Below are 23,055 nucleotides of genomic sequence, written 5' to 3'. Positions count from 1 at the left end.
ACTAAAGGTACATTTAAATGCTGTCCCTATAAAGAAAAAGATGAATTCTTACCTTTCCGATTGCCCACTCCCCTGTAGAAAATTGCCCAGCTAAAGTCTCCTGAAGAACACTTTTGGTTTTGAGAGTGTCCAAGTGTCCTCAGCTGAGCTCCTCGGTTCTTCCCACCAATATCTGTCTCACTATAGAACACTAAGCCCAGCAGATGAACAGGAAATCAATATAACTGTAAGTATTGGTTTTTATAAAAGCAGAGTTTTCTCAGAGTTTTAGCTGCTGGAAAGGTAAGTAAGTATTCACTTTCTTCTTCATAGGGGCATCATTTACTTTCACTTTTATCTTTGGTGAATGGATTGCTTTTCAGATACTGGATAGAACAATTGGGCTTAAAAAATTACTTAGAACATTATATATATTTTTTTTTTAGCAGAGGCCCTAGAGAATAAAATGGCGGTCGTTGCAATTTTTTATTTCACACAGTATGTGCACAGCGTTTTTTCAAACAAAATCTTTTGGGAAAAAATACACTTGAGTGAATTCTAAAAAACAAAACAAAAAAAAACACAATATATAACCCAATTTGTAAAATATGAAAGATGATGTTAAACCGAGTAAATAGATCCCCAACATGTCACGTGTTTAAAATTGTGCACGCTTGTGCAGAGGCGGCTCTCTAATTAGGCAAATTAGGCGATCGCCTATGGCCCCGCACACACAGGGGCCTCGCGGGCTGCCTAATTTGCCTGTAATCAAACGCTGATATCAAGATCTCATCTCAGACCGTCCCGGTCCAATGGCAGCAAGTGCTCGGAGTGAGACAGGAGAGGCCTCTAGGTGGCGCAGCAGCTGGATGACATCACCCGGCTCCAAGGCATGCGGGCGGCATGTCCATGGGACCCGCAGCTGAGCTGCTCCTTCAGTCTGCACTGCTCCCCCGACCTCTCCTCCGCACCTGCCTCCTATTTGGTTCAGCAGTGGGGGGGGGGGTGTCGCTGAAGCTATCCAGCTGAGCTGCCCCATGATTGTGAAGAGAAAAGAGCTCTTATGCTACCTGGCTGACTGGAGAGAAGGTGAGAGGAGGTGAATGTCCGTGCAGCCTCCCTGTGTGCCTGAATAGGAGGAGTGGTGGGGAGACTGAACATAATGGAATTGATCTTTCCATTTTCCTCCTGCAGCCGCTGAATGTCTGCAGGAGGGAGAGGAGGAGGAGAAGTGATCATTAAGTGACTTCAGGAGTATTTGTAAAATCAATTCCACTATGTGCAGTCTCCCCATCGCTCCTCCTATCTAACTTTTCTGTATCCCGCTGTCTCCACCCCCTTTGTGTTCTCCCAGGCTCCGCCCCTCCTGCTCTCCAGCTCCACCGTGTTCTCCTGGGCTCCGCCCCTCCTGCTTTCCAGCATCTCAGTGTGCTCCCTGTCTCCGCCCCTCCTTCTCTCCAGCCCCTCTTTGTGCTCCCTGGCCCCGCCCCTCCTGCTCTCCAGCATCTCTGTGTGCTCCCTGGCTTCGCCCCTCCTGCTCTACAGCCCCGCCTTGTGCTCCCTGGCTCTGCCCTCCTGTTCTTCAGCATCTCCGTGTGCTCCCTGACCCCGCCCCTCCTGCTCTCCAGCCCCTCCTTGTCCTCCATGGCTCCGCCCCCATTTCACCAGAACCCCATGGTCTCCACTCCAATTCTTTCTGCTGCCCCTCTCCAGCCCCCACCCCTCCTATGCTCTCCACCTTTCCCAATTGTCTCTTGCCCCCAGCACTCTCCTGCTTCCATCCCTCAGCACTCTCTGGCCCCCACCCCCCTGCAATCTTCTGCCCCCACCCCCTTGCACTCTCCGACCCCCACCCCCCTGCAATCTTCTGCCAGCACCCTCCGGCCCCTACCCCCCTGCACTCTCTGCAGCCCACCCCCTGCACTTTCCGCCCCCCACCCCCACCCCCCTGCAATCTCCTGCCCCCACCCCCTGCACTCTCCACCCTCCACCCCCTGCACTCTCCTGCCCCCAGCTACAGCACACTTCGCCCCCACCCCCCTGCACTCTCTGCCCCCCAGCCCCCACCTACCAGCACTCTCTGCCCCCACCCCCTGCACTCTCCGCCCCCCCACCCCCTGCACTCTCCTGATCCCACCTACTAGCACTCTCTGCCCCCCTGCCCCCAGCTACCAGCACTCTCCGCCCCCCACCCCCCTGCACTCTCTGCCCCCCACACCCCAGCCCCCGCCCCCCCCATCCCCCTGCACTCTCTTCCCCCCACCCCCTGCACTCTCCTGCTCCCACCTACCAGCACTCTCTGTCCCCCAACCCCCCTGCACTCTCCTGCCCCCCAGCTACCAGCACTCTCCACACCCCCCACCCCCTGCACTCTCCTGCTCCCACCCCCTTGCACTCTCAGCCCCCCAACCCCCCTGCACTTTCTCTCTCTTCCTCCCCCCTCTCTCTCCCTCCCCCCTCTATCTCTCTTTCTCTCTCTCCCTCTCTCGCTCACAATCTGGGTCCCAGATGTTGTATTGGCTGCATATGTCTGATGGGTGAGGAGAGTGCCCTGGAAGTGGTGTTGAACTGTGAGCTACATCTGTGCATCTTTTTGCAGCCATTTTTATTGCTCGGATTTTTTTCTCCATTATGGGCGTGAGTGGGACCTCATATGTAAGTTTCGCCTAAGGCCTCACAAAGCCTAGAGCCGCCTCTGCGCTTGTGGAACGGCACCAAACTGTGGTACTTAAAAATCTCCATAGGCGACACTTTAAAAATGTTTACAGGTTACCAGTTTAGAGTTACAGTTAGAGTACTAGTGCTAGAAATATTACTATAAATTTTGCAGCAATACATTACATGGGTGGTGCGAACACTGTTTACATGTGTGGGCATGACCTATTTATGTGTTCACCACTGCTTACAAGTATGATTACAAGTATGGGGGCACAGGAGGTGCTTTAAAAAAAAAATGTTTTATAAATTATTTTATTACACTTTATTATTTTTAAACTGCCACTTTACTTTTATTTTTTTGATCACTTTTATTGCTGTAACAAAAAATGTAAGCATGTCTTCTGACAACAATTAAGCAGGACCCCACAACTCTCCTCTACTATGGAAAGCATCAGATCAACAAACAAAAACATTGATCTAATGCTTTCCTAAAGAAAAAAAAATTGCCTTGTTTACATTGGCCTTGAACCAGAAGTGACATCATGTTCCTCCAGGCCTCCTAGGTCATAGATATGAGCAGAGGCCATCTTTAATCTTCTCATCTCTATGGCCAGCTGATACCACCACCGGATTGGTTCCCTGCCTTTCCAATGAACCAGGTACGCCCGAGAACCAATGGAAAGTGGCAAGAGGGAGGGCAACCCCTCCTGCTGCTTCTAATTGTGATTCTGCTTAGATCACTTTTAACAGAAAGAGTAGTGGCTGCAGAAATTTTTAATACTGGGGTTGTCATCTAGATGCCTAGCTTTTTGTCAGACCAAAAGCCCAAAATGCCTTACCTTTACATTATTATGGGATTGACAAATGCTAAATGATCTGTGGTCAAACACTTTCAAGCACAGATTATATACAGACTCAGTTTATGAATCTGACAATATTTGGTATTATATAACATAAAAAAACTGTACAGGGGTCAGTAACTGATATATAATGGTCTTTTGCATCCCATTTTTAGCATTTTGGTATTTTTGAAAGCTATTTAACCTTCAAAACTAGAACTATCCATGTATATGATAATAATATGACTTACAGCAAGAGAGCCACTGTTGATTTTCGTTGCCAAGGTGTAATTACACTGAGATGGAAGATTACAGTTACAGACCACAAAGCTGAGTTGGAGGGCAGATGACAGATTTTGTGAGTCAGTGGCTACAAGGTTGAATGTAAATCCTGCTGTACTTGTCGGTTTCCATGTCAGAGATCCGGTTGCTGTTAAAAACATGTAACATTATTAATCTTTGCATAATACTAAAAGAATGGAGAAATATCTGGGGGGCCCAGTAGAAGACAGACTGAGCAATAGCATGCAATGTCAAGCTACAGCTAGCAAAGGCAGCAGAATATTAGCATGCATAGAAAAGGGGATATACTAAAGAGATAAAACTATAATCCTGACACTTTCTAAAACTCTGGTTAGGCCACATCTGGAGTATTCAGTCCAGTCCTGGTCACTAGTCCTCAGGAAGACTCTTGGATGTGCATCTTTAAGAACACAACTTACAGGGATATGGAAAATGATTATCGACTTTCATACACCTACACAGGTTGAACTGGATGGACTATTGTCTTTATTCAACCTTTCCCACAATGTAACATGTTTTGATAAATAGTAGTGACATAAAAAATGTATTTTGTAAAATGATGCTTCTCATCTTTTATAGGCTTTTTGTTCAAAGAATAAAATGTTTGTTAAGGACAATCTTCTGTTGTTAACTCACTAACTTGCCTTTTCAAAAGAAGAGTAGCTGATATATATGTAACTACCCCCTTCCGCATATATACTGTGGCATGTTGGCTCGGTGTATCCATACATCGGTTTGTGCATGTGGTACTGTGGGCGCATCACCTGCAATCGTGTGAAAGAGAGCCAGAACGGGGATCTGTCAATGTAAACCAACAGATTCCCATTCTGACAGGGGAGGAGAGAGAGAGAGAGATCAGCTGTTCCTAGTGATCAGGAACAGTGATCTCTCTCTTTTAACAGGCAGCCCATCCCCATACAGTTAGAAACACCTTCCAGTGAACACAGTTAACCCCTCGATCGCCCCCTAGTGTTAACCCCTTCCATGCCCGTGCCATTTATACAGTGATCAGTGCATTTTTATAGCACTGATCACTGTATTGGTGTCACTGGTCCCCAAAAAGTGTCACTTAGGGTCAGATTTGTCCGCTGCAATGTCGCAGTCCCACTAAAAATCGCAGATCCTCACCATTACCAGTAAAAACAATAAAAAATGTAAAATGTACTTAGATCTTACCCTTATTTTATAACTTTTGCACAAACCAATCAATGTACGCTTATTGCGATTTGGATGTAGCAGAATATAAATTGGTCTAAACTGATGAGTACATTTGTTCTTTTATATATTTTTTGGGGGATATGTATTATAGCAGAAAGTAAAAAATATTGTTTTTTTTTCAAAATTGACGCTTTTTTTTGTTTAGAGCACAATCAAAAGAAAGCTCTATTTGTTGGAAAAAAAATAGGAAAATTTAATTTGTTTGGGTACAATGTCGTACAATTGTCAATTAAAGCGACACAGTCCCGAATCGCAAAAAATGGCCTAGTCGGGAAGGGGGTAAAACCTTCCGGGGCTGAAGTGGTTAAATATGCGCAATTACTCACATGACAAAGAGATGTCCACAGTTGTGTTAGGATCGCCTGAAAAAGTCACACCCGTCCCATTGGAAGTATAATTTACTGTAATACTGGTTCTCATGAAGGTGAGAATGGTTGTATCGCCAATGATATAAGGAGGTACGGCATCTGAAACAGAGAAATATAATATGCATTACTGAAAACCACAACAATGGAAACACTGAGGACTTACTGGAAAGTTGGGCGTAATGTTAATATATTCCTTGCTTTTGATGAAATACACAAGCAAGTTTGGGGAATAACCATATATACTGTGATGTAAAAGTAATGAAATCACATACTTGTTATAATAAAGATACTTACTTAATGTTTTATTATCTGCCTGTAAGGTGACAGATACACTTAATGTTGCTAAGCCCACGTCTGTTTTGTTGGTGCTCATAGCATCAAAGATACATTCTGTGTTGTTGTTGCATAAAGCTTGTAACACTCCATACTGTGTTGAATTTTGAGCTATCAAATCACTGAAGAAAAGTGGAATAAATACGCTTCTTCCAGATGCTTGTGGATTTGTAAACAAGTTATTCTCTTTGGCCTCCCCTATATGATGGGAAAAAAAAGAACAGAATATTAAGAATTACAAGGGTTCAGGGTAGAGGGTAGAATCAGGTTTGCCTAATTCTAAGTGTATACTGTATATATATATATATATATATATATATATATATATACATATATATATACACACACACACACACACACACATACAGTATCTCACAAAAGTGGTGTGGTGTGTTCTCGTTTTGGGGCTGAAGCAGAGTGCCCTTTGTGGGTGGTCTTATTTGGATTCACCGTGCACCTCCACCCTCTGGACTCATCTGAATGGTGTATGGCAGCATATGGCATTCCATGTTTTTTTTTTTTAGGATGCATTACCAAGGATTTTTTACTCAAACCACATGGCCAGTGTATATTTATACTGCTGTTTGAATATTTCTCTCTTACTGTATACCCAATACTGGCTGAATTTTTATATTTCTTTTTGTCAATTATAGAAATTAAATGCTTATTCCAGAATCACATTTCCCTGAAGAAGAGGATCAATGTTATAAACTTGACATGCTTTGGGTATTCTCTGTTGTATAGATTACCCAGTCTTTTGTATGTGATGCTCTATGTATCCACCTTTGTAATTGCATCCAATTTGATTTTATTATCATGTTTTTTCAACTTGCTTTTTAACTTTTCGAATAAAATGTAATATTTTTTCAATACAGTTTGATTTTTGAGGAGCCCCTGCCCCCTAAAGTCCCATCAGAGGAAACTTTTTTACTAGCTTCTTTGATTCAGGGATGTGGGCAGCACCTCCTATCCTATACAAATTAGCACAATTTATTGGAAGAGTGGAAGAGATAGGATATGCAGTCCTCGCAGTAACACAGAAGTAGGCAGGTATGTCAAGTTACAATGTATATGTATCGAACCGCATATTGCACTCTGTACGTCAAAGCATATTAATCTATGTATTTTTTCTATTGAAAACTAATAAAAACAATTGAAAAGGAAGAGTGGAAGAGGACTTCAGTGGCAACCTGTGAAGCTCTGGTGAACTCCATGCCGAAAAATAATGGTGGCACCACAAAATATTGACCCTTTGGCCCAATGTGGACATTTTTACTTAGGGGTATATTTACAAAAATGTGAGGGGTGTATGTATGTGTGTGTATGTATATATATATATATATATATATATATATATACACAGTATACACTATATTACCAAAAGTATTTGGGCGCCTGCCTTTACACGCTAATGAACTTCTCTTTGCAGTTCTTCAACTCTTCTGGGAAGGCTGTCCAAAAGTGTGTCTATTGGAATGTTTGACCATTCTTCCAGAAGTGCATTTGTGAGGTCAGGCACTGATGCTGGATGAGAAGACCTGGCTTGCAGTCTCTGCTCTAATTCATCTGAAAGGTGTTCTATCGGGTTGAGGTCAGAACTCTGTGAAGGCCAGTAGAGTTCCCCCACCCCAAACTCTCTCACCCATGTCTTTATTGACCTTGCTTTGTGCACTGGTCCAAATCATTTGGGGGAGGAGGGATTATGGTGTGAGGTTGTTTTTAAGGGGTTGGGGTTGGCCCTTTAATTCCAGTGAATGGAACTCTTAAGGCGTCAGCATACCAAGACATTTTGGACAATTTCATGCTTCCAACTTTGTGGGAACAGTTTGGGCATGACCCCTTCCTGTTCCAACATGACTGTGTACCAGTGCACAAACAAGGTCCATAAAGACATAGATGAGCCAGTTTGAGGTTGGGAGAACTTGACTGTCCTGTCCTTCTGGAAGACATTCCGATGGACACACTCCTAAACTTTGTGGACAACCTTCCCAGAAGAGCTGAAGCTGTTATAGCTGCAAAGGGTGGGCCAACTCAATATTGAACCCTACGGACTAAGACTGGGATGTCATTAAAGTTCATGTATGTGTAAAGGCAGGCATCGTAATATAGTGTAATATATAGATAGATAGATATATATCCTATTCTTTTATGAAAGAAATGTGATGAATAAAAATCACCAAACTGTGTATATAATAAGGCTCCTGATGTCCCAATGCCACCAAGATTTGTTTAAATGGATTCTTAAAGCCAAGCTTATGATGTTATGAGATAATGTCAAACAAAGCACTCACATAGCAATCCATAATTATAGATATCTTGTTCCGAACTGTTTGAGGGGATGGTTGTGCCATTTGGTCTTGTGAAATCATCACTCTGGTTATTATTCCAGGTACCTATGAAATATTATGTTAGTAAACAAGAATTAATAATGCACAAGAAATGTATAACGTAGGGTATAATGGGAACCTGTGAGTGCTGGGTCCACGGCATAATCAGCACTCTCCGTATAAGATAGATACATACCTAGCAATCCTTTCGTTTTACCAAGAAACTCATTTGGAAGACTGGAGACAGCACTAAACATCCCAGAATACTGAGACACTGACACAGACAGAATCCCTTCAAAGGTTGCAGTGATGGAGTCATTTTTAAGTAAAAAGACGGTTGGGTTGGTGTCATTAATCTCAGCATCCATGTCTACAAATCAGAAAAACATACACAGATTGTTACATTTATGTAGCACACAACAGGGTTAAGTCACAAAAGGCATTAAATATTGATGGTATTATAAGCTGTACACATTATTTTCTCAGCTGTACTATCAGAGTTTTTTTATTTTATTTACTAAAACTTTTGTGTATTGACAGACAGATTTGCTGCATGCATGGTAAACTATTGATTGGGTTATTACTTCTCAGAATACATCTATCTTCTGACTAGCATGAACTAGAACATCTGTTGAGTGTTTTGTGTTGAGGGTAAATAATATTTTGGAAGATAAAATATTGCATCATCACAACAAATTAAGGCTTTTAGTGCTTAAATAGCAATTTCCTAAAAAAAAAAAAAAAAAAAACTCATTAAAGAAGTATGAGGTCTTCTCACAAACTGGTATATCCATTTACCCAGGTACAACCATCCAGGTGACATAGGATTGAATTATCTGATGGGTGTAAAGCTGAACCAATAAGTAGACAAACATTTGGCTACTATGCAGTGAGGCAAGGGTGTTGGGGTCACAGCACTATAAATCCTTTGGTAGGTAAAAAAAAAAAGCTTCATATATCACTTACTGTGTTTGAACTATTTTACCTTCCAAAACTTTTTTTTTACAAATCTGACTAACCTCTGAAATCATAATGGTATAATTGTTTATAGCTCTCATGTAAACTTTATGGACTGTAAAATGAACTGTCACCTTTTCCACTGTATCAAGGGGTATTTATGTACCTACCTCCTGAGTAAGTGAATGACACATTATGCCCATTCATAAGGGTAGATATATTGCCATTACTTTGAAGATACCATTCTACCTGTAAAAAAGAGCAGAGAAAGAAATTATATTACATTTTAGATAGTTCTGATGTATTAGTCCGGCATTTGTCCTTTACAGCAAGATGCCATTTTATCCATGCACCCTACAAGATGTCTCTCACAGCTAGTTTTGACCAAACTTTTTAAAGAGAAACCCAGATCAACCACTACAGGATTAGCAGATAGTAGTATTGTAGAACTTTCCCTGCTGTAAGACCTTTTACTATACAATACATAAATGTATACAGTGCAGTCCCTGTGACCATATCCGGTATATACAAAAGGAAAAAGAGACTTTCAAGTATGTCACATAGATAGGAAACTATGGTCAATTCAAGCAGCTTTATTTGAAAAACACACAAAATACTAAAATTATTAGGCAATAAGTGGAACCAACACCAAATATAAAAAGGTTAAAAAGAGACAAAGTTGTCTAACTAGTGATCAAGCAGCTGCACGCACACCCATACACATCATCATACACTTCCCAATCTCAGAGTTAGAGTCCATGGATATTGATAACAATGGATTCAGCAAATTAAAGTAATTGGAGGCTATACAGCCATATTAGATCCAGCTGTGCTTAATGTGTCCAACGGACCAGGATTGGGTCAGCAAAGTGTGTTGGTTGAAGGCAGGTAATGAAAGACAGTGTAGATTGCCCAGTGTCCAATTAGGTATTGGTGCAATACCGTATGATGCATTGTAGCAGTCTCTGTCAAAGAGACACTGATGGGCACCCGTGTCAGATGAGGTCAGGGCTGGTAGCCGAGCAATGGGGCTCTATGAGCACTGCATCTGCCCTGTTCTGTGTGCGTGCCCACTTCAAGCAGAAGTGCAGAATCATGTATATATGTGATTCTGCACAGGGGAGCCACCCTGTAACAGTAAAACTGCTATGGGGTAGTCTTTAAGCGGTTAAACCAAATGGTTTGCATGTATTCCTTATTTATTTATGATAGGCAAAGCTCTAACACTTTTGTACCAAAGTTAATTGTCTCTTTTTGCCTCCTGCACATTCCTATTGGACAGTAAGGCAACACAGTGATGGGCTTATAAGAATAGTTGGGGGTCAGCAGATAGCGGCTAAGTCCCATAGCTTTGGACTGTCAAAACACACCAGTATTTGGAGTATTTGGCCATAATTACAAGGTTTTCAAGGTCACTGCAGATATGTGCATACATTTTTAAATTAGTTTGATCTTCTGACAGTCTCTTTAACCATTTGAACGTATTCAGTACAGATGCACAAGACACGCATGAAGTCCAAAGAGTAACACAGCTTATTTAAGCAATTACTAAAACACACAAATAATAAAGCATATAAAGATGTAATTTATATAGAGGCTGATTTGCTAAAAGAGATGAGAATCTTCCTACAATAAAATTGTGTAAATATTCACTTCAATTATCCAGACATTAAATAAGTAAACAGGAACTTGCAGTTGGAAAATTGAAGTGAATATTTACATAAAGATTCACAACTCTTTTAATAAATCAGCGTTAATGTACTTGTATATGCTTTTTTAGCATCATTCAGTTCAGAGTGCAAATAGAAACCTAATACATATAATTCATTTTTATTAATTTTTTTTGTTGGAAAAGTTCCTACACCTTTACACTTTCAACACAGTATTATTAGTATTGTTTTTTGTTTTTTTTTTGTTCTTGATTTTCTGCTTTACAACATCATTAAGCCATGTCTAATATTTATTTATTTAAGCTGAAATGTGACAATTGTCATTTTAATGGAACTTACTGAAACCCTGCCATTACTGGAGGTGTACTGTACAGCAAATGCTGCAAAGTTGGTAGCCTGTGCAGTGCCAGTCTGCACTGTACGTCCTTGTAGAATGAAGTTGATATTTTCAGCTGATGCATTAACAAGTGTGAAATCGCCAAGTCCATTGAAAGTGTAGCTGAGACCATCCAGGGTTGTGATATGAGGATCGCCAAACATCCATCCTGTAAAAGGTAAAATAGCTAGTGTGTACGTCTGGAAACATTTTAGTTTTGAGAAAAATAAAGCCTTTACTATAATGTAGACTTATATTTGTTTTTTATTGATTGTAGAATAAAGGAACAGTAAATAGTTTACCAGGGACTAAAGGCCTGTAATTACGGCAGTTGATTGGGATTCTCTTCTGCATGTACATAGAGCAAAACTGGGGATCATCCACTCCATTGCAGCATGTGTCAAAGGCATTCAGTTCAGGGTCTAAGGAAAAAAGTGTGCTAAACATGAAAACTGACTTTCCAAGGACTTTAGAATCTTTAAACCTTTTAAACATATGCAAAACATTTTGCACTTGCTGCTCAGTTTGGAGAGCTATATGTACACCTATAGATCTACAAAATCAGACAAAATTATTGACACTCAGCTAGTTTTAATGGGGGGGGGGGGGGGCGTTGGGTAGTGGATATTTTATCTATACTTTACAACTCAAAATAAAGAATGAATAAAAGAGCTGAGTGTCAATGATTTAGGCTAGTCTTGTGGATTTATATGTAAAGTGAAGTAGCAACTAGACAACAAGTGAGAAATTTAATAGGTTGGTATTCTGCCCATTTAAATATAAATTAACTCACATATGCTTTAATTGGTTAATTGTCTCAGGGCACATGTATACATTGTCAGCCATAATTGCCTATTACAGATACTAGTCTGCTTCCTGCTAAACTGATAATCATAGTTCATCCAATAGACATTTTCATACAATGGACAGTGAATGAAAGCGGACCTTGCACTAACAAACAAGGCCCATTTAACCTCATGGTTCCTCCTTCATGAGGAATTACTGCATTAAAGGAAACAAATAAACTGTGGGATAAAAGTAAATATACTCACTGTACCCCCAGCTTCTGCACTGCAGGGGGTGCCCTCATACTCTTTCCTGTAAGATCCCTGAAAATGCTGAGTAATCCACATTTAGCAAGAAAAGGCTCCAGTATGGTGAAAAAGCAAGATTGCAAAATACAAAATTATTTTGCGTAGCCATGATTTCACCACTGTTTTTATTGCTGTCTTAGACCCCATCGTGGAGATTTTCCCACGTTCCTTGATACTATTATCAGTAGAACAGAAAGTGAAAGAAAATGTCTGCTAATAAAAAAGTTTTTATTCTAGCTTTGTCCCCAGAGAAGAGATAATGCTTTTTATTTTCTGTTTTGGTGATAATGTGAAGAGAAATATCCCTGATGGGGAAAAAGCAATAAAAACACTGACAGGCGTTTTAACCCTTCCCAACTCTACCAAAAATTATTGCATAGAGTTAAACTTTAAATTAATACCTCAAAAAGAGTATTCAGCAAAAACTTGAGTATTTTCTTTAACGATCTGTAAATAATCACTGTTTCTATGCTTGGCATAAATTCTAGAGTCTATGGAATTGATTTACTAAAAGAATGTTTCAAACTTTACGGAAAAAGTAAAAGAACCCCAGTATTTTCTTTTTCTTTTTCAAATATTTTATTGAATATAATGCAATAAAAAGAGTCATACAATAGATTTATAGTTAAGTAGAATGTATGAAGTGTGAAATGAGGCTTCTCAGTATATTAACAGGAGGTGAATACTATAATAACAGTCATGTAATTTGGGATATATTAGTTTAACACATTTTAGCTAAAGATAAACATGTATAAAGTTTAATAACTGGATTAGATACATAGTAAAAATTGTAGTTTCAAAGTTTAGGGTTGGAGGAGATTTGGTATAATATAGAGTAAAAGAAAGGTTGTTAAACCCCAGTATTTTCACTTACCAGGTTTTAAAGATGCAGAGATCCAAGCTCTTTCTTGAAACCCTTCTAGGAGCTGATTCTGCTGGTAGTACACACACCTTATACCAGCATTCAATCGATTGGGAGATGTGCTGCGGAGCAAACTGATTGTGTTGCTCCCACCTATAAGTCCCAAATACAAGATAACTACATTAGAAATACTCAAAAAGTAGTCATAGGGCCTAAATTACAATGCTGAAGGCCTGCAGCTAAAAATTATATTTGACATAAACAGACAAACTTCTTTCAGTAAAGAGTACAAGGCGCATAGTGCAAATCTTTAAGCTCAGCAACTAGTCTGACTTTAGCAAGGGAATTATGTTTGGTCGCTATAGGTTACAGTACTTACGAATTAAAATGCTGGTCTTTTATTGAATTAGGCCAAAATGGGTCAGTGCTTATAATGTAACAACACAGTGTCAGGAATCCGTCCGTTCCGTACGATCGACTTTCCGTACGCGCACACGCATTCGTGCCGCGGGTCGTCGTGGGCACGAGCGTCTTCCAACGCGCGCGGGTGCACGTCGATCGTATGTGCGCGCGGTACACGCACGCACGGACGAGCGTTAGCTCGATTGGCGCCAGTGGCCCTTTTTAAAGGCGCAGTTGCAGTGGTTCTGTGCTGTCTCGTCTGCAGCTAGTGCCTGAGAATACCTGTTTACCTACCTGCTACCCATCTGATATCTGACCCGGCTCCGTCTGACCTTGCTGACCTCTCCTGCTCCGACCCCGGCTTGTTTGACTCTTCTTGAACTGATTACCTGTTGCCGAACCTTGCTTGTACCTGATACCTCTGCTGTCTCCTGCCTGTTCCTGTATCTGCTACCTTACCTCCGGAGGATCCATCCATCCTGATCCAGTGGCCTGCAGCCTTCTGCTTCTCCGCTACAGAGAGTTCCTGCTTCAGAGGATCCTCATCTCCTGACACCTGCTGCTGCACCTGGCTGGACTCTCCTACCCCACTGTGCTCCGGTCTCTCTGTTCCCATTCCAGTGAGACCAGAACCAGAGCCGTAAGAGAGGTCCCCTTCCACTAAGTCAGACTCAATACCCGAAGTTCTTAACAGTACGAGACAGCCATGTCTGAGTCTGCGGAAGGGGCCTCCGCCATGAAGGAGATTTGCTCTCACCTTGCGGCTCTCACCCAGGCCGTGAAGTCCCTGCAGGATGGCTACACCAGATTGGAGGAGCGGGTCCAGCATCTCTCCATTTCAGGGTCTCCAGACACCACACCTCAGCCTCCTCCTGCCCAGCCTGCAGCTCATTCGACTGTCATGATGCTCCCACCTGAGCCTAGGGTTCCCATTCCGGAAAGGTTTTCTGGGGATCGCTCCAAGTTCCGGGCTTTTCGCAACGCCTGCCAGCTTTACTTTGCCCTCCAGCCCAGGACTTTTTCGCTGGAGGCGACTAAGGTGGGTTTCGTCATTTCTCTCTTGCAAGAAGAACCTCAGTCTTGGGCCCACCATCTCCTGGAGAATGACAGCCCCCTTACACAGACTCTCTCCACCTTTTTCGAAGGGATGGCACAGCTTTACGATGACCCCCAACGGGCTGCCACCGCAGAATCTGCATTAACTGCGCTCCAGCAAGGCCGTAGGACGGCCGAGGACTATGTCTCGGACTTTAGACGCTGGAGCGCAGATACCCAGTGGAATGAGTCGGCCCTTAGACACCAATTCCGCATGGGCCTGTCTGAAGGTCTCAAGGACGAGTTGGCTCGCGTTGGCGCTCCCGACGCCTTAGAGGACTTGATTGCTCTGGCCATTCAGATAGACCGCAGACTTCGCGAGCGTAGGGCCGAACGCTCCTCCCAACCACTGAGACCTGCCTGGATGACGGCCAGGACCCCATCTTCCACACCCTTCTTCTCTCCTCTCCCTCAAAGAGGACCTGCCAGCGTGCCTCCTGCTCCTGAGGAACCCATGCAGCTTGGACTTCTCCGACCTTCCCTGTCACCTGAAGAGCGAGCCCGCCGCCGTCAGATGAACTTATGCCTATACTGTGGCGGCTCCGGACATTATGTGGCCAACTGTCCGGTGAAGTCACGTAAGTGCCTTTCTTCAGTGTCTCGCAGTACCTGTATTTCTCCCTCCAACTCTCTCCATGTCGCCCTTCTGCTCTCGTTTCAGCTTTCGGGAAGAACGATCCACGTCAACGCCATCCTTGACTCCGGAGCCTGCGGTTGCTTCATTGATTCCGCCTTCACCGACCTACACTCCATTCCACTTAAGCAAAAGACCCATGGACTCGCTATCTTCTTGGCTGATGGTTCCCAGATTAAGTCCGGCCGAGTCACCCAGGAGACCCTTCCACTACCTACCTCCACCTTTTGCCAACACACGGAACTACTGATCCTTGATGTAATTTCATCCCCACTTTTTCCTGTGATTCTGGGCATCCCATGGCTGCAGGCCCACAATCCTTCCATTAACTGGACTTCGGGGGAGGTGAAGTTCCTCTCCTCTTACTGCCTGGACCACTGCTTTTCAGGGGCTTCTGAACAATCCGGAACTCTTCTCAGCCTAGACCCAGATCTGGACTTATGTCAATCCGTCCCCGAGCCTTACCATGAGTTTCTGGACGTTTTCAGTAAGCGGGGGGCTGATTCCTTACCCCCGCATCGCCCCTATGACTGTCCCATTGAGCTCCTCCCTGGGGCAGAGATCCCGTTTGGACGAGTCTATCCGTTGTCCGAGAAAGAACAGGAGGCTCTGAAGACATACATCTCTGAGAACCTCCAAAAGGGGTTCATCCGGCACTCTACATCTCCTGCCGGGGCTGGAATATTTTTTGTTTCTAAGAAGGACCAGACCCTTCGACCCTGTGTGGACTACCGGGAACTGAACAGGGTCACAATTAAAAATCGCTACCCTCTACCCCTGATTCCAGAACTCTTCCAAAAGCTAAGGTCGGCCACCATCTTCACTAAGCTAGACTTGAGGGGAGCCTATAATTTGGTCCGCATTCGAGCAGGTGACGAATGGAAGACTGCATTCCGAACTCGTTTTGGGCACTACGAGTATCTGGTGATGCCTTTCGGGTTATGTAACGCCCCAGCTACCTTTCAGCACTTAATTAATGACGTCTTCCGGGACTTCTTGGATATCTTCGTCATCGTATACCTCGATGACATCCTGATCTTCTCTGGGTCCCTGGAGCAGCACCGGGGACACGTTGGCAGAGTATTGCTTCTGCTCCGACAACATGGCCTCTACGCTAAAGCCGAAAAGTGTAAATTCGAACAACAGGAGATCCAATTCCTCGGCCTTGAAATCTCTCCAGCGGGCATCAGGATGGACCCGCAGAAGGTCGCTGCTGTCCTCGATTGGCCAGCCCCCTCTGACAAGAAAGGCATCCAACGCTTTGTGGGCTTTGCCAACTTTTATAGAAAATTCATCAGGGGCTTCTCAGCCATTATCTCGCCCATCACCCAGCTCACCAAACTGAATACGCGCTTCCATTGGGGCCCTGAAGCCCAGGCCGCCTTCAAAAGACTTAAGGACCTGTTCACCTCTGCTCCTATCCTTAGCCACCCGGATCCATCTAGACCTTATATTCTGGAGGTAGACGCCTCCGAGATAGCAGTAGGGGCAGTGGTCTCCCAACGCTTAGGTAAAGACGACCTGATGCACCCCGTGGGGTTCTTTTCCCGAAAACTCTCTCCAGCGGAGAAGAATTATGATGTGGGCGACCGGGAGTTACTTGCCATCAAGTCTGCTTTGGAGGAGTGGAGATACTTACTCGAGGGGGCGGTACACCCCGTACTCATCTACACGGACCACAAGAACCTCGAGTACCTCCGTACCGCAAAACGCTTAAAACCTCGGCAGGCCCGCTGGGCCCTCTTTTTCTCCCGGTTCTGTTTCCACATAACCTATCGCCCTGGATCAAGAAACGTCAAACCTGATGCCCTTTCCCGTATGTTTGACAGCCCCAAGGACATCACACCCCCGGATACCATCCTCCCTGCCAACACCTTCCTACTCATTCAGCCAGATCTAGTGTCTCTGCTAAGGAGTGCTTCCTCCACATCTTCCTGTCCCCCGGGACTCTCACTAGCATCCAGAGAAGGTTTGTTTTGGAAGGATAACCTGATCTTCGTCCCCGAAGATGTGAGAATTAAGGTTCTGGGCCTCCTTCATGACCACCCACTTGCTGGGCACTTTGGTGTCCGTAAAACTTTTGAACTGGTACAGCGCTCCTTCTGGTGGCCAGGAATGAGGGAGTTTTGCAAGCAGTATGTAAGTTCCTGCCCCGTATGCAATCGGAATAAAGTTCCCAGAATTCGGGCTTGGGGGCTGCTTAAACCTCTTCCCGCACCCGACCGCCCTTGGCGGATGATCACTATGGATTTTATTGTGGAACTTCCCCCGTCTGAGAACTGCACTGCCATCTTTGTAGTTTGTGACCGTCTGACCAAGATGGCACACTTCTTACCCTTAAGGGGAACCCCCTCCGCGACCGAGACTGCCCATGTCTTTATTAAAGAAATAGTCAGGCTCCACGGGGTGCCCACCAATATCGTGTCCGATAGAGGGGTTCAGTTCACCTCCCGTTTCTGGCGAGCCCTTTGTGAGTCTTTAAAGATCGATTTGGCCCTGTCCTCTGCCTACCACCCACAGACCAATGGGCAGACGGAGCGCACCAATCAGACCCTCGAGCAGTATATTAGGTGCTTCTCTTCTTTTGTCCAAGACAATTGGGTTTCCCTGTTACCACTGGCGGAATTCGCCTACAACAATGCCAGCCATGCCACCACCGGGCAGTCCCCGTTCTTTGCCAATTACGGTTTTAACTTGTCTTTTCTCCCCGATGTTCTTACAGAATCTCATGTGCCAGCAGTACAGGATACGGTATCCTTTCTCCAGCAGAATAATCGGACCCTGCAGGAGGTCATAACCAAGGCTCAGGCTGACATCAAGAAGAGTTTTGACCGTGGAAGAAGGGGTGAATTGATCCTTCAAGTCGGGGACCAGGTATGGCTGTCTTCTTCTAATTTAAAACTAGCATGTCCCTCCAGGAAATTGGCACCCAAGTTTCTGGGCCCGTTTCCCGTTAAGAGGAGGATTAACGAGGTGTCTTATGAGTTGTCCCTGCCTGATTCCATGCGAATACACCCAGTTTTTCATGTAGCTCTTCTCAAGCCTGCTGTACCTGATCCCTTCCCTGGTAGAGAAACAAGGCCACCTGATCCCGTGCTGATTGATGGCAGCGAGGAATTTGAAGTGGAGGCCATTCTGGATTTCAGAAAACGACGGGGACAAGGTCAGTTTTTAATTAAATGGAAGGGCTACGGCCCGGAGGATAATTCTTGGGAACCTGCTTCCAATATACATGCCGATAGACTGATCCGAGCCTTCTTTGCTACACACCCGGAGAAAAGAGCCACTTGGGGCACCCGGAGGTTGCCCCTTGTGGGGGGGCAATGTCAGGAATCCGTCCGTTCCGTACGATCGACTTTCCGTACGCGCACACGCATTCGTGCCGCGGGTCGTCGTGGGCACGAGCGTCTTCCAACGCGCGCGGGTGCACGTCGATCGTATGTGCGCGCGGTACACGCACGCACGGACGAGCGTTAGCTCGATTGGCGCCAGTGGCCCTTTTTAAAGGCGCAGTTGCAGTGGTTCTGTGCTGTCTCGTCTGCAGCTAGTGCCTGAGAATACCTGTTTACCTACCTGCTACCCATCTGATATCTGACCCGGCTCCGTCTGACCTTGCTGACCTCTCCTGCTCCGACCCCGGCTTGTTTGACTCTTCTTGGACTGATTACCTGTTGCCGAACCTTGCTTGTACCTGATACCTCTGCTGTCTCCTGCCTGTTCCTGTATCTGCTACCTTACCTCCGGAGGATCCATCCATCCTGATCCAGTGGCCTGCAGCCTTCTGCTTCTCCGCTACAGAGAGTTCCTGCTTCAGAGGATCCTCATCTCCTGACACCTGCTGCTGCACCTGGCTGGACTCTCCTACCCCACTGTGCTCCGGTCTCTCTGTTCCCATTCCAGTGAGACCAGAACCAGAGCCGTAAGAGAGGTCCCCTTCCACTAAGTCAGACTCAATACCCGAAGTTCTTAACACACAGTCTTAGTTTTAGATACACTTTAAGTATGATTTATACATTCCTAAGGCCTTAAACTTGTAATAGAATAATGGATAATTAGAAGCAAAGGGAAAAACAAATAAATACAAATAAATAAGGAGCATAAAACAAAAATGGGGAATTGAAAGGCAAATCAATTGAAAGAAAAGAGAAGAAAATAGGAAATTACAAGGAACAACAAAGGGAAGAAAAGGGAAAGAAAATAAATATGGAGAATGGGGAATGGAAAGTGCAAAAAAAAAATGTAGGAAGAAGGGGTAAAGAGGAGAACAATGAAGTAATTGAAAGGAGAAAGTATAGCAATGGAAAAAAAGGAGAAGAGAAGAAAGATGGGGAATGAAAAGTGTAAGAGCTAGGAAGAAAGGGGAAAGTGAAGAACAATGAGGAATGAAAAGGAGAAGGGACAGCAATGGAAAGAAAAGAAGGAGGGAGAATGGGGCAGGTGTGGAAAGGAATGGCAGGAAAGGGCAAAGGGCAGAACAATGGGGAATAAGAAGGCCAATTAAGTGGAAAAGTGAACCAAAATCGAAGATAGGAAGAGAAGTAGAAAGTAAAGAGATGTGAATGTACAGAAGAATGGACAGGAAAGATGGGAAATGAAAGCAAAAAGTGAGGAAAGTAGCTTTTTTTGCCCCAAAAAAAAGAAAAGAAAATCTAAATTACTCCAAAGTGATACTTCCTTACTTCCGGGTGTCATCATAACTAGTAAGAGTTAATGGTCCCATTATTAACTACTATATTAATCCCATGATTAATGTGAACATATATATTTAATCCTATGTGTTCAACCAACATTTATATATGCTGCATTTCCAATTACAAATGTAAATAATAATTCTAATGAAAGTGTATAGTTGCCCAAAGTAATAATCACATCCAATTTAATTTGATAACTTTGGTACTAAAAATACATTGTGCATGCTTTCTGTACCTGCTTTTGTTCTTCTGAACCGGAAATCAGAGATCCCTTGTCTGTATAAGCAAGGACAAGAGAGCAAGCCTGAATTCCATGATGAAGGCGATGGCTCAGCATTGTACCAGTTCAGGCAATTCATACGACTGTTATCCAGATGTGTACTGTTCAGCGAATATAATTTGAGACCTTGCAAATCTGCAATTAGAGATAGAAAATTTTTATACTGAAGAAAAACAGACATGTAATGCTTATAAATATAACAAATAGGCATTAGTAGATCATTAATTGTTGCATTGGACAGATGAACATTTACTGAAAGCAAGTCCCCAGTATAAAATCCTTGTCATGGAACTGAATAAGGAAATGCTGGTATATACGATGGGGTTGCATGATGGAGTTGCAATATCCTTGCACCAGGCACCAGTCTTTAGTATCTTACAGATGTAGCAGGCATATTTTTGGGGAAAAGAAGAGACATACCAACATAACTGTGCCTTCTAGCATTTTATTTTCAGTTCTGTTTTAACTAAGCTTAAACTCAAAAGTAAGGAATATGTTTTATAAAATAAAAAACTTTGCAGCACAACTTTCTTTTTCTATTTTTAAATCACTAGTTGCATATCGATACCTATAAGCTTTATATGATTAGATATATTTTGTATATTATGACAAAATGGTGTTTATTATGACAATTTGTCATTTGAATTACATCATATGTATATATAAGTCAGTAGTATTGATTTACTTTAAGATTAGAGAATTTTTGGTTAGGAAACTGAAACTATATTTACTTTGGATATCAATGTCATATACAATGAAATACAAAAACAGAACTTTTGCCTTGCACATATGATTCAGTACACCTTTACTTATTTTGTGTGACAGGCAAGTTAGTGGGAACACATATATCTAAATGACCGATCAAGCCAGCTTTGAAGAAAATGAAACAGCCAGGTCCATTGACCTCATTTTTTTACAATGTAGATAAGCAAAATAACCAATCCAAGTCAAGCCTGTGATTGAACAATGAAGAAGCAGCAACACTTTGAAGATACAGTGATCTTCTATTTTGTAAGCATGCTGCTCTTGTTAGGTAAATATACTGTATGTCAGCACTGGGCAGTGCAGTAGAGCCCGATTTGCATGCATCGCTGCCCATTTATCGTCTATTCTCGGTGCAGGCAATTAAAAAAGGCCTTTATTAATAATATGTAACCAGATTAAATTGGAGTTATCCAAAATTAAACTTACAAAAACATTTCCTAAGGGGGCCATGACTTGCAGACAAACATATTTTAAATGGTTCCTACCTGAATTGCTATTTATAAAGTTGCTCTTGAAAAATGAATCCCCATTGCCACTAGAAAAAGATAAGGAAAAATTATTATCAAGTTCAGTTTTGTTAGCTATCTCTGTAAAACGGATAATATGTATAATCAAATCCGTTTTGTTTGCATGTAGAGTTTATAGGTATATATAGTCTACTATATGCATTAATTAGAAGTCATATTTTCTCATTACATACTCAAGCCCTGATTCTTGGTGAATGAGACTAAGTCAAATACAAAGTTCCCTCAAGCTGTTCATTTCCATAGCTCTGTATTTAATACAACAACAACAAAAATTTTAAGAATTTAAAAATGTAACCATTGCCTAAATTAATTTAAGTCTGACACTGCAATAATTACTCAAAATATGAACTAACTACATATATCCTACAATGTACCTTTAAGTAATTTCTAGAAATTCAGAACTTATTTTTAACTTAGAAGCATTTAGCATCATGATTTGTAGTTTCAAAGTAGCAGCAATCAAACCTTACCTACAATAGCCCATCAATGGTTTTGGGAAGCATGTAGTTAGATCCCAGTTCATGCCACCATCTTTATATAACATCAGCACATAGGAGACAAATCCATCCGTAGTCAGTACAGCCTGGTATGTGCTAGTCTATAAGTGTACAATATGACAGAATGTCACTTTCAGAACTAAAGCCATTGCTATTATGCTGTAAGATGTATTATTTGCAATTTACCTTGACATCATTTTCAGTTGCTGGATAAGCAGAAGCATTCTCCCAAGTAATCTTCAATGTCCACTGAGCAGTGTATGATGTTTTTGTATAATTCTTAATAAAGCCTTCAACTCTTTCAACTACAGAGTTATTTCTGGAATCATATTCCTGTTATTTAGAAAATATGTGTGGGTTACTATTCAAATACTATCAATCTTTCTTGCACAATATCCTCATCCTTTTTACATTTTCTACAGCTGTAGAAGTATTTATTGAATTTTATGGTAACAAAGGACACATTGTATATGTACCGTAATTAAGGCTTAAACATTTATTCAAAGAATAAAAGCATTAATGAAATCTAGTAAGACTCACTTTGTAATAGGTAGTTCCCACATTTTTGGAAAAATCTGCATCATTCCAAAACACAGCTATTGATGCAGAGGTGCAACCTGTACTGAATCCATTGACTGGTGGATTTGGGTAAGAGACAATATTATTTCTGGATGATGGAAAGATGATTTGCCCATTGTCTGTGTACTAAAGAGAAAATAAACCAATATAATTGTTGTTGTTCTAAAGTAATATATACACATTGAAATTATAATCAAACTAAGCAATAAGAACTCACATAAAGGAAATTCCTTATTTGGTTTCCAAAGGGGAATCCCATCAATGGCTGGAACAAGGGGGAGGTAAAATCTGTCCTTCTTGATACATAGGCAATATCCCCAGCACGTGTTCCATAATCAAAAAGGTCTACACCTGTAACAATACAATACGTTACAATGCGAAAGCATATTAATATTCATAAGTATGTTAACTGTGTTGAAAATATGTAATAAAAGAGACAGATGTAGGTGTACATCTTACATTGCATATATCTTAATTTGTATAGTTTGTATGTTAAAGCTGAAGTTTATTCTGCTTATTAACATACTAATGATATTTTCATTCCTTTTTTTTGGTTTCATAGATATTTTCATTACATACCTAATTCTAGTAGTGTCAGCAC

General features: G+C 42.4%; 1 protein-coding gene across 10 annotated transcripts in view; it reads right to left on the bottom strand.

Moving 5' to 3' along the window:
* The window catches only part of LOC143988215 (uncharacterized), a 191,110-nt gene that overhangs the window by 90,461 nt on the left and 77,594 nt on the right, over window positions 1-23,055 (bottom strand). For all 10 annotated transcript variants that reach the window (XM_077487602.1, XM_077487607.1, XM_077487608.1 and 7 more), the window contains 15 exons: window positions 22,672-22,805; window positions 22,416-22,580; window positions 22,062-22,208; window positions 21,849-21,976; window positions 21,337-21,386; window positions 20,042-20,221; window positions 12,997-13,137; window positions 11,331-11,450; window positions 10,992-11,197; window positions 9,153-9,231; window positions 8,222-8,395; window positions 7,990-8,091; window positions 5,660-5,896; window positions 5,324-5,464; window positions 3,728-3,906 (listed from right to left, as the gene is read on the bottom strand). In XM_077487602.1, the coding sequence (XP_077343728.1) occupies window positions 3,728-3,906; window positions 5,324-5,464; window positions 5,660-5,896; window positions 7,990-8,091; window positions 8,222-8,395; window positions 9,153-9,231; window positions 10,992-11,197; window positions 11,331-11,450; window positions 12,997-13,137; window positions 20,042-20,221; window positions 21,337-21,386; window positions 21,849-21,976; window positions 22,062-22,208; window positions 22,416-22,580; window positions 22,672-22,805 (2,183 nt within the window). The remainder of the gene's footprint in view (window positions 1-3,727; window positions 3,907-5,323; window positions 5,465-5,659; window positions 5,897-7,989; window positions 8,092-8,221; window positions 8,396-9,152; window positions 9,232-10,991; window positions 11,198-11,330; window positions 11,451-12,996; window positions 13,138-20,041; window positions 20,222-21,336; window positions 21,387-21,848; window positions 21,977-22,061; window positions 22,209-22,415; window positions 22,581-22,671; window positions 22,806-23,055) is intronic.

The sequence above is a fragment of the Lithobates pipiens genome, unplaced genomic scaffold (genome assembly GCF_037356315.1).
Source record: "Lithobates pipiens isolate NorthernLeopardFrog02 unplaced genomic scaffold, aLitPip1_a1.2 Scaffold_18, whole genome shotgun sequence".
Taxonomy (NCBI): Eukaryota; Metazoa; Chordata; class Amphibia; order Anura; family Ranidae; genus Lithobates; species Lithobates pipiens.
This window is presented reverse-complemented; position numbering and strand designations above follow the sequence as displayed.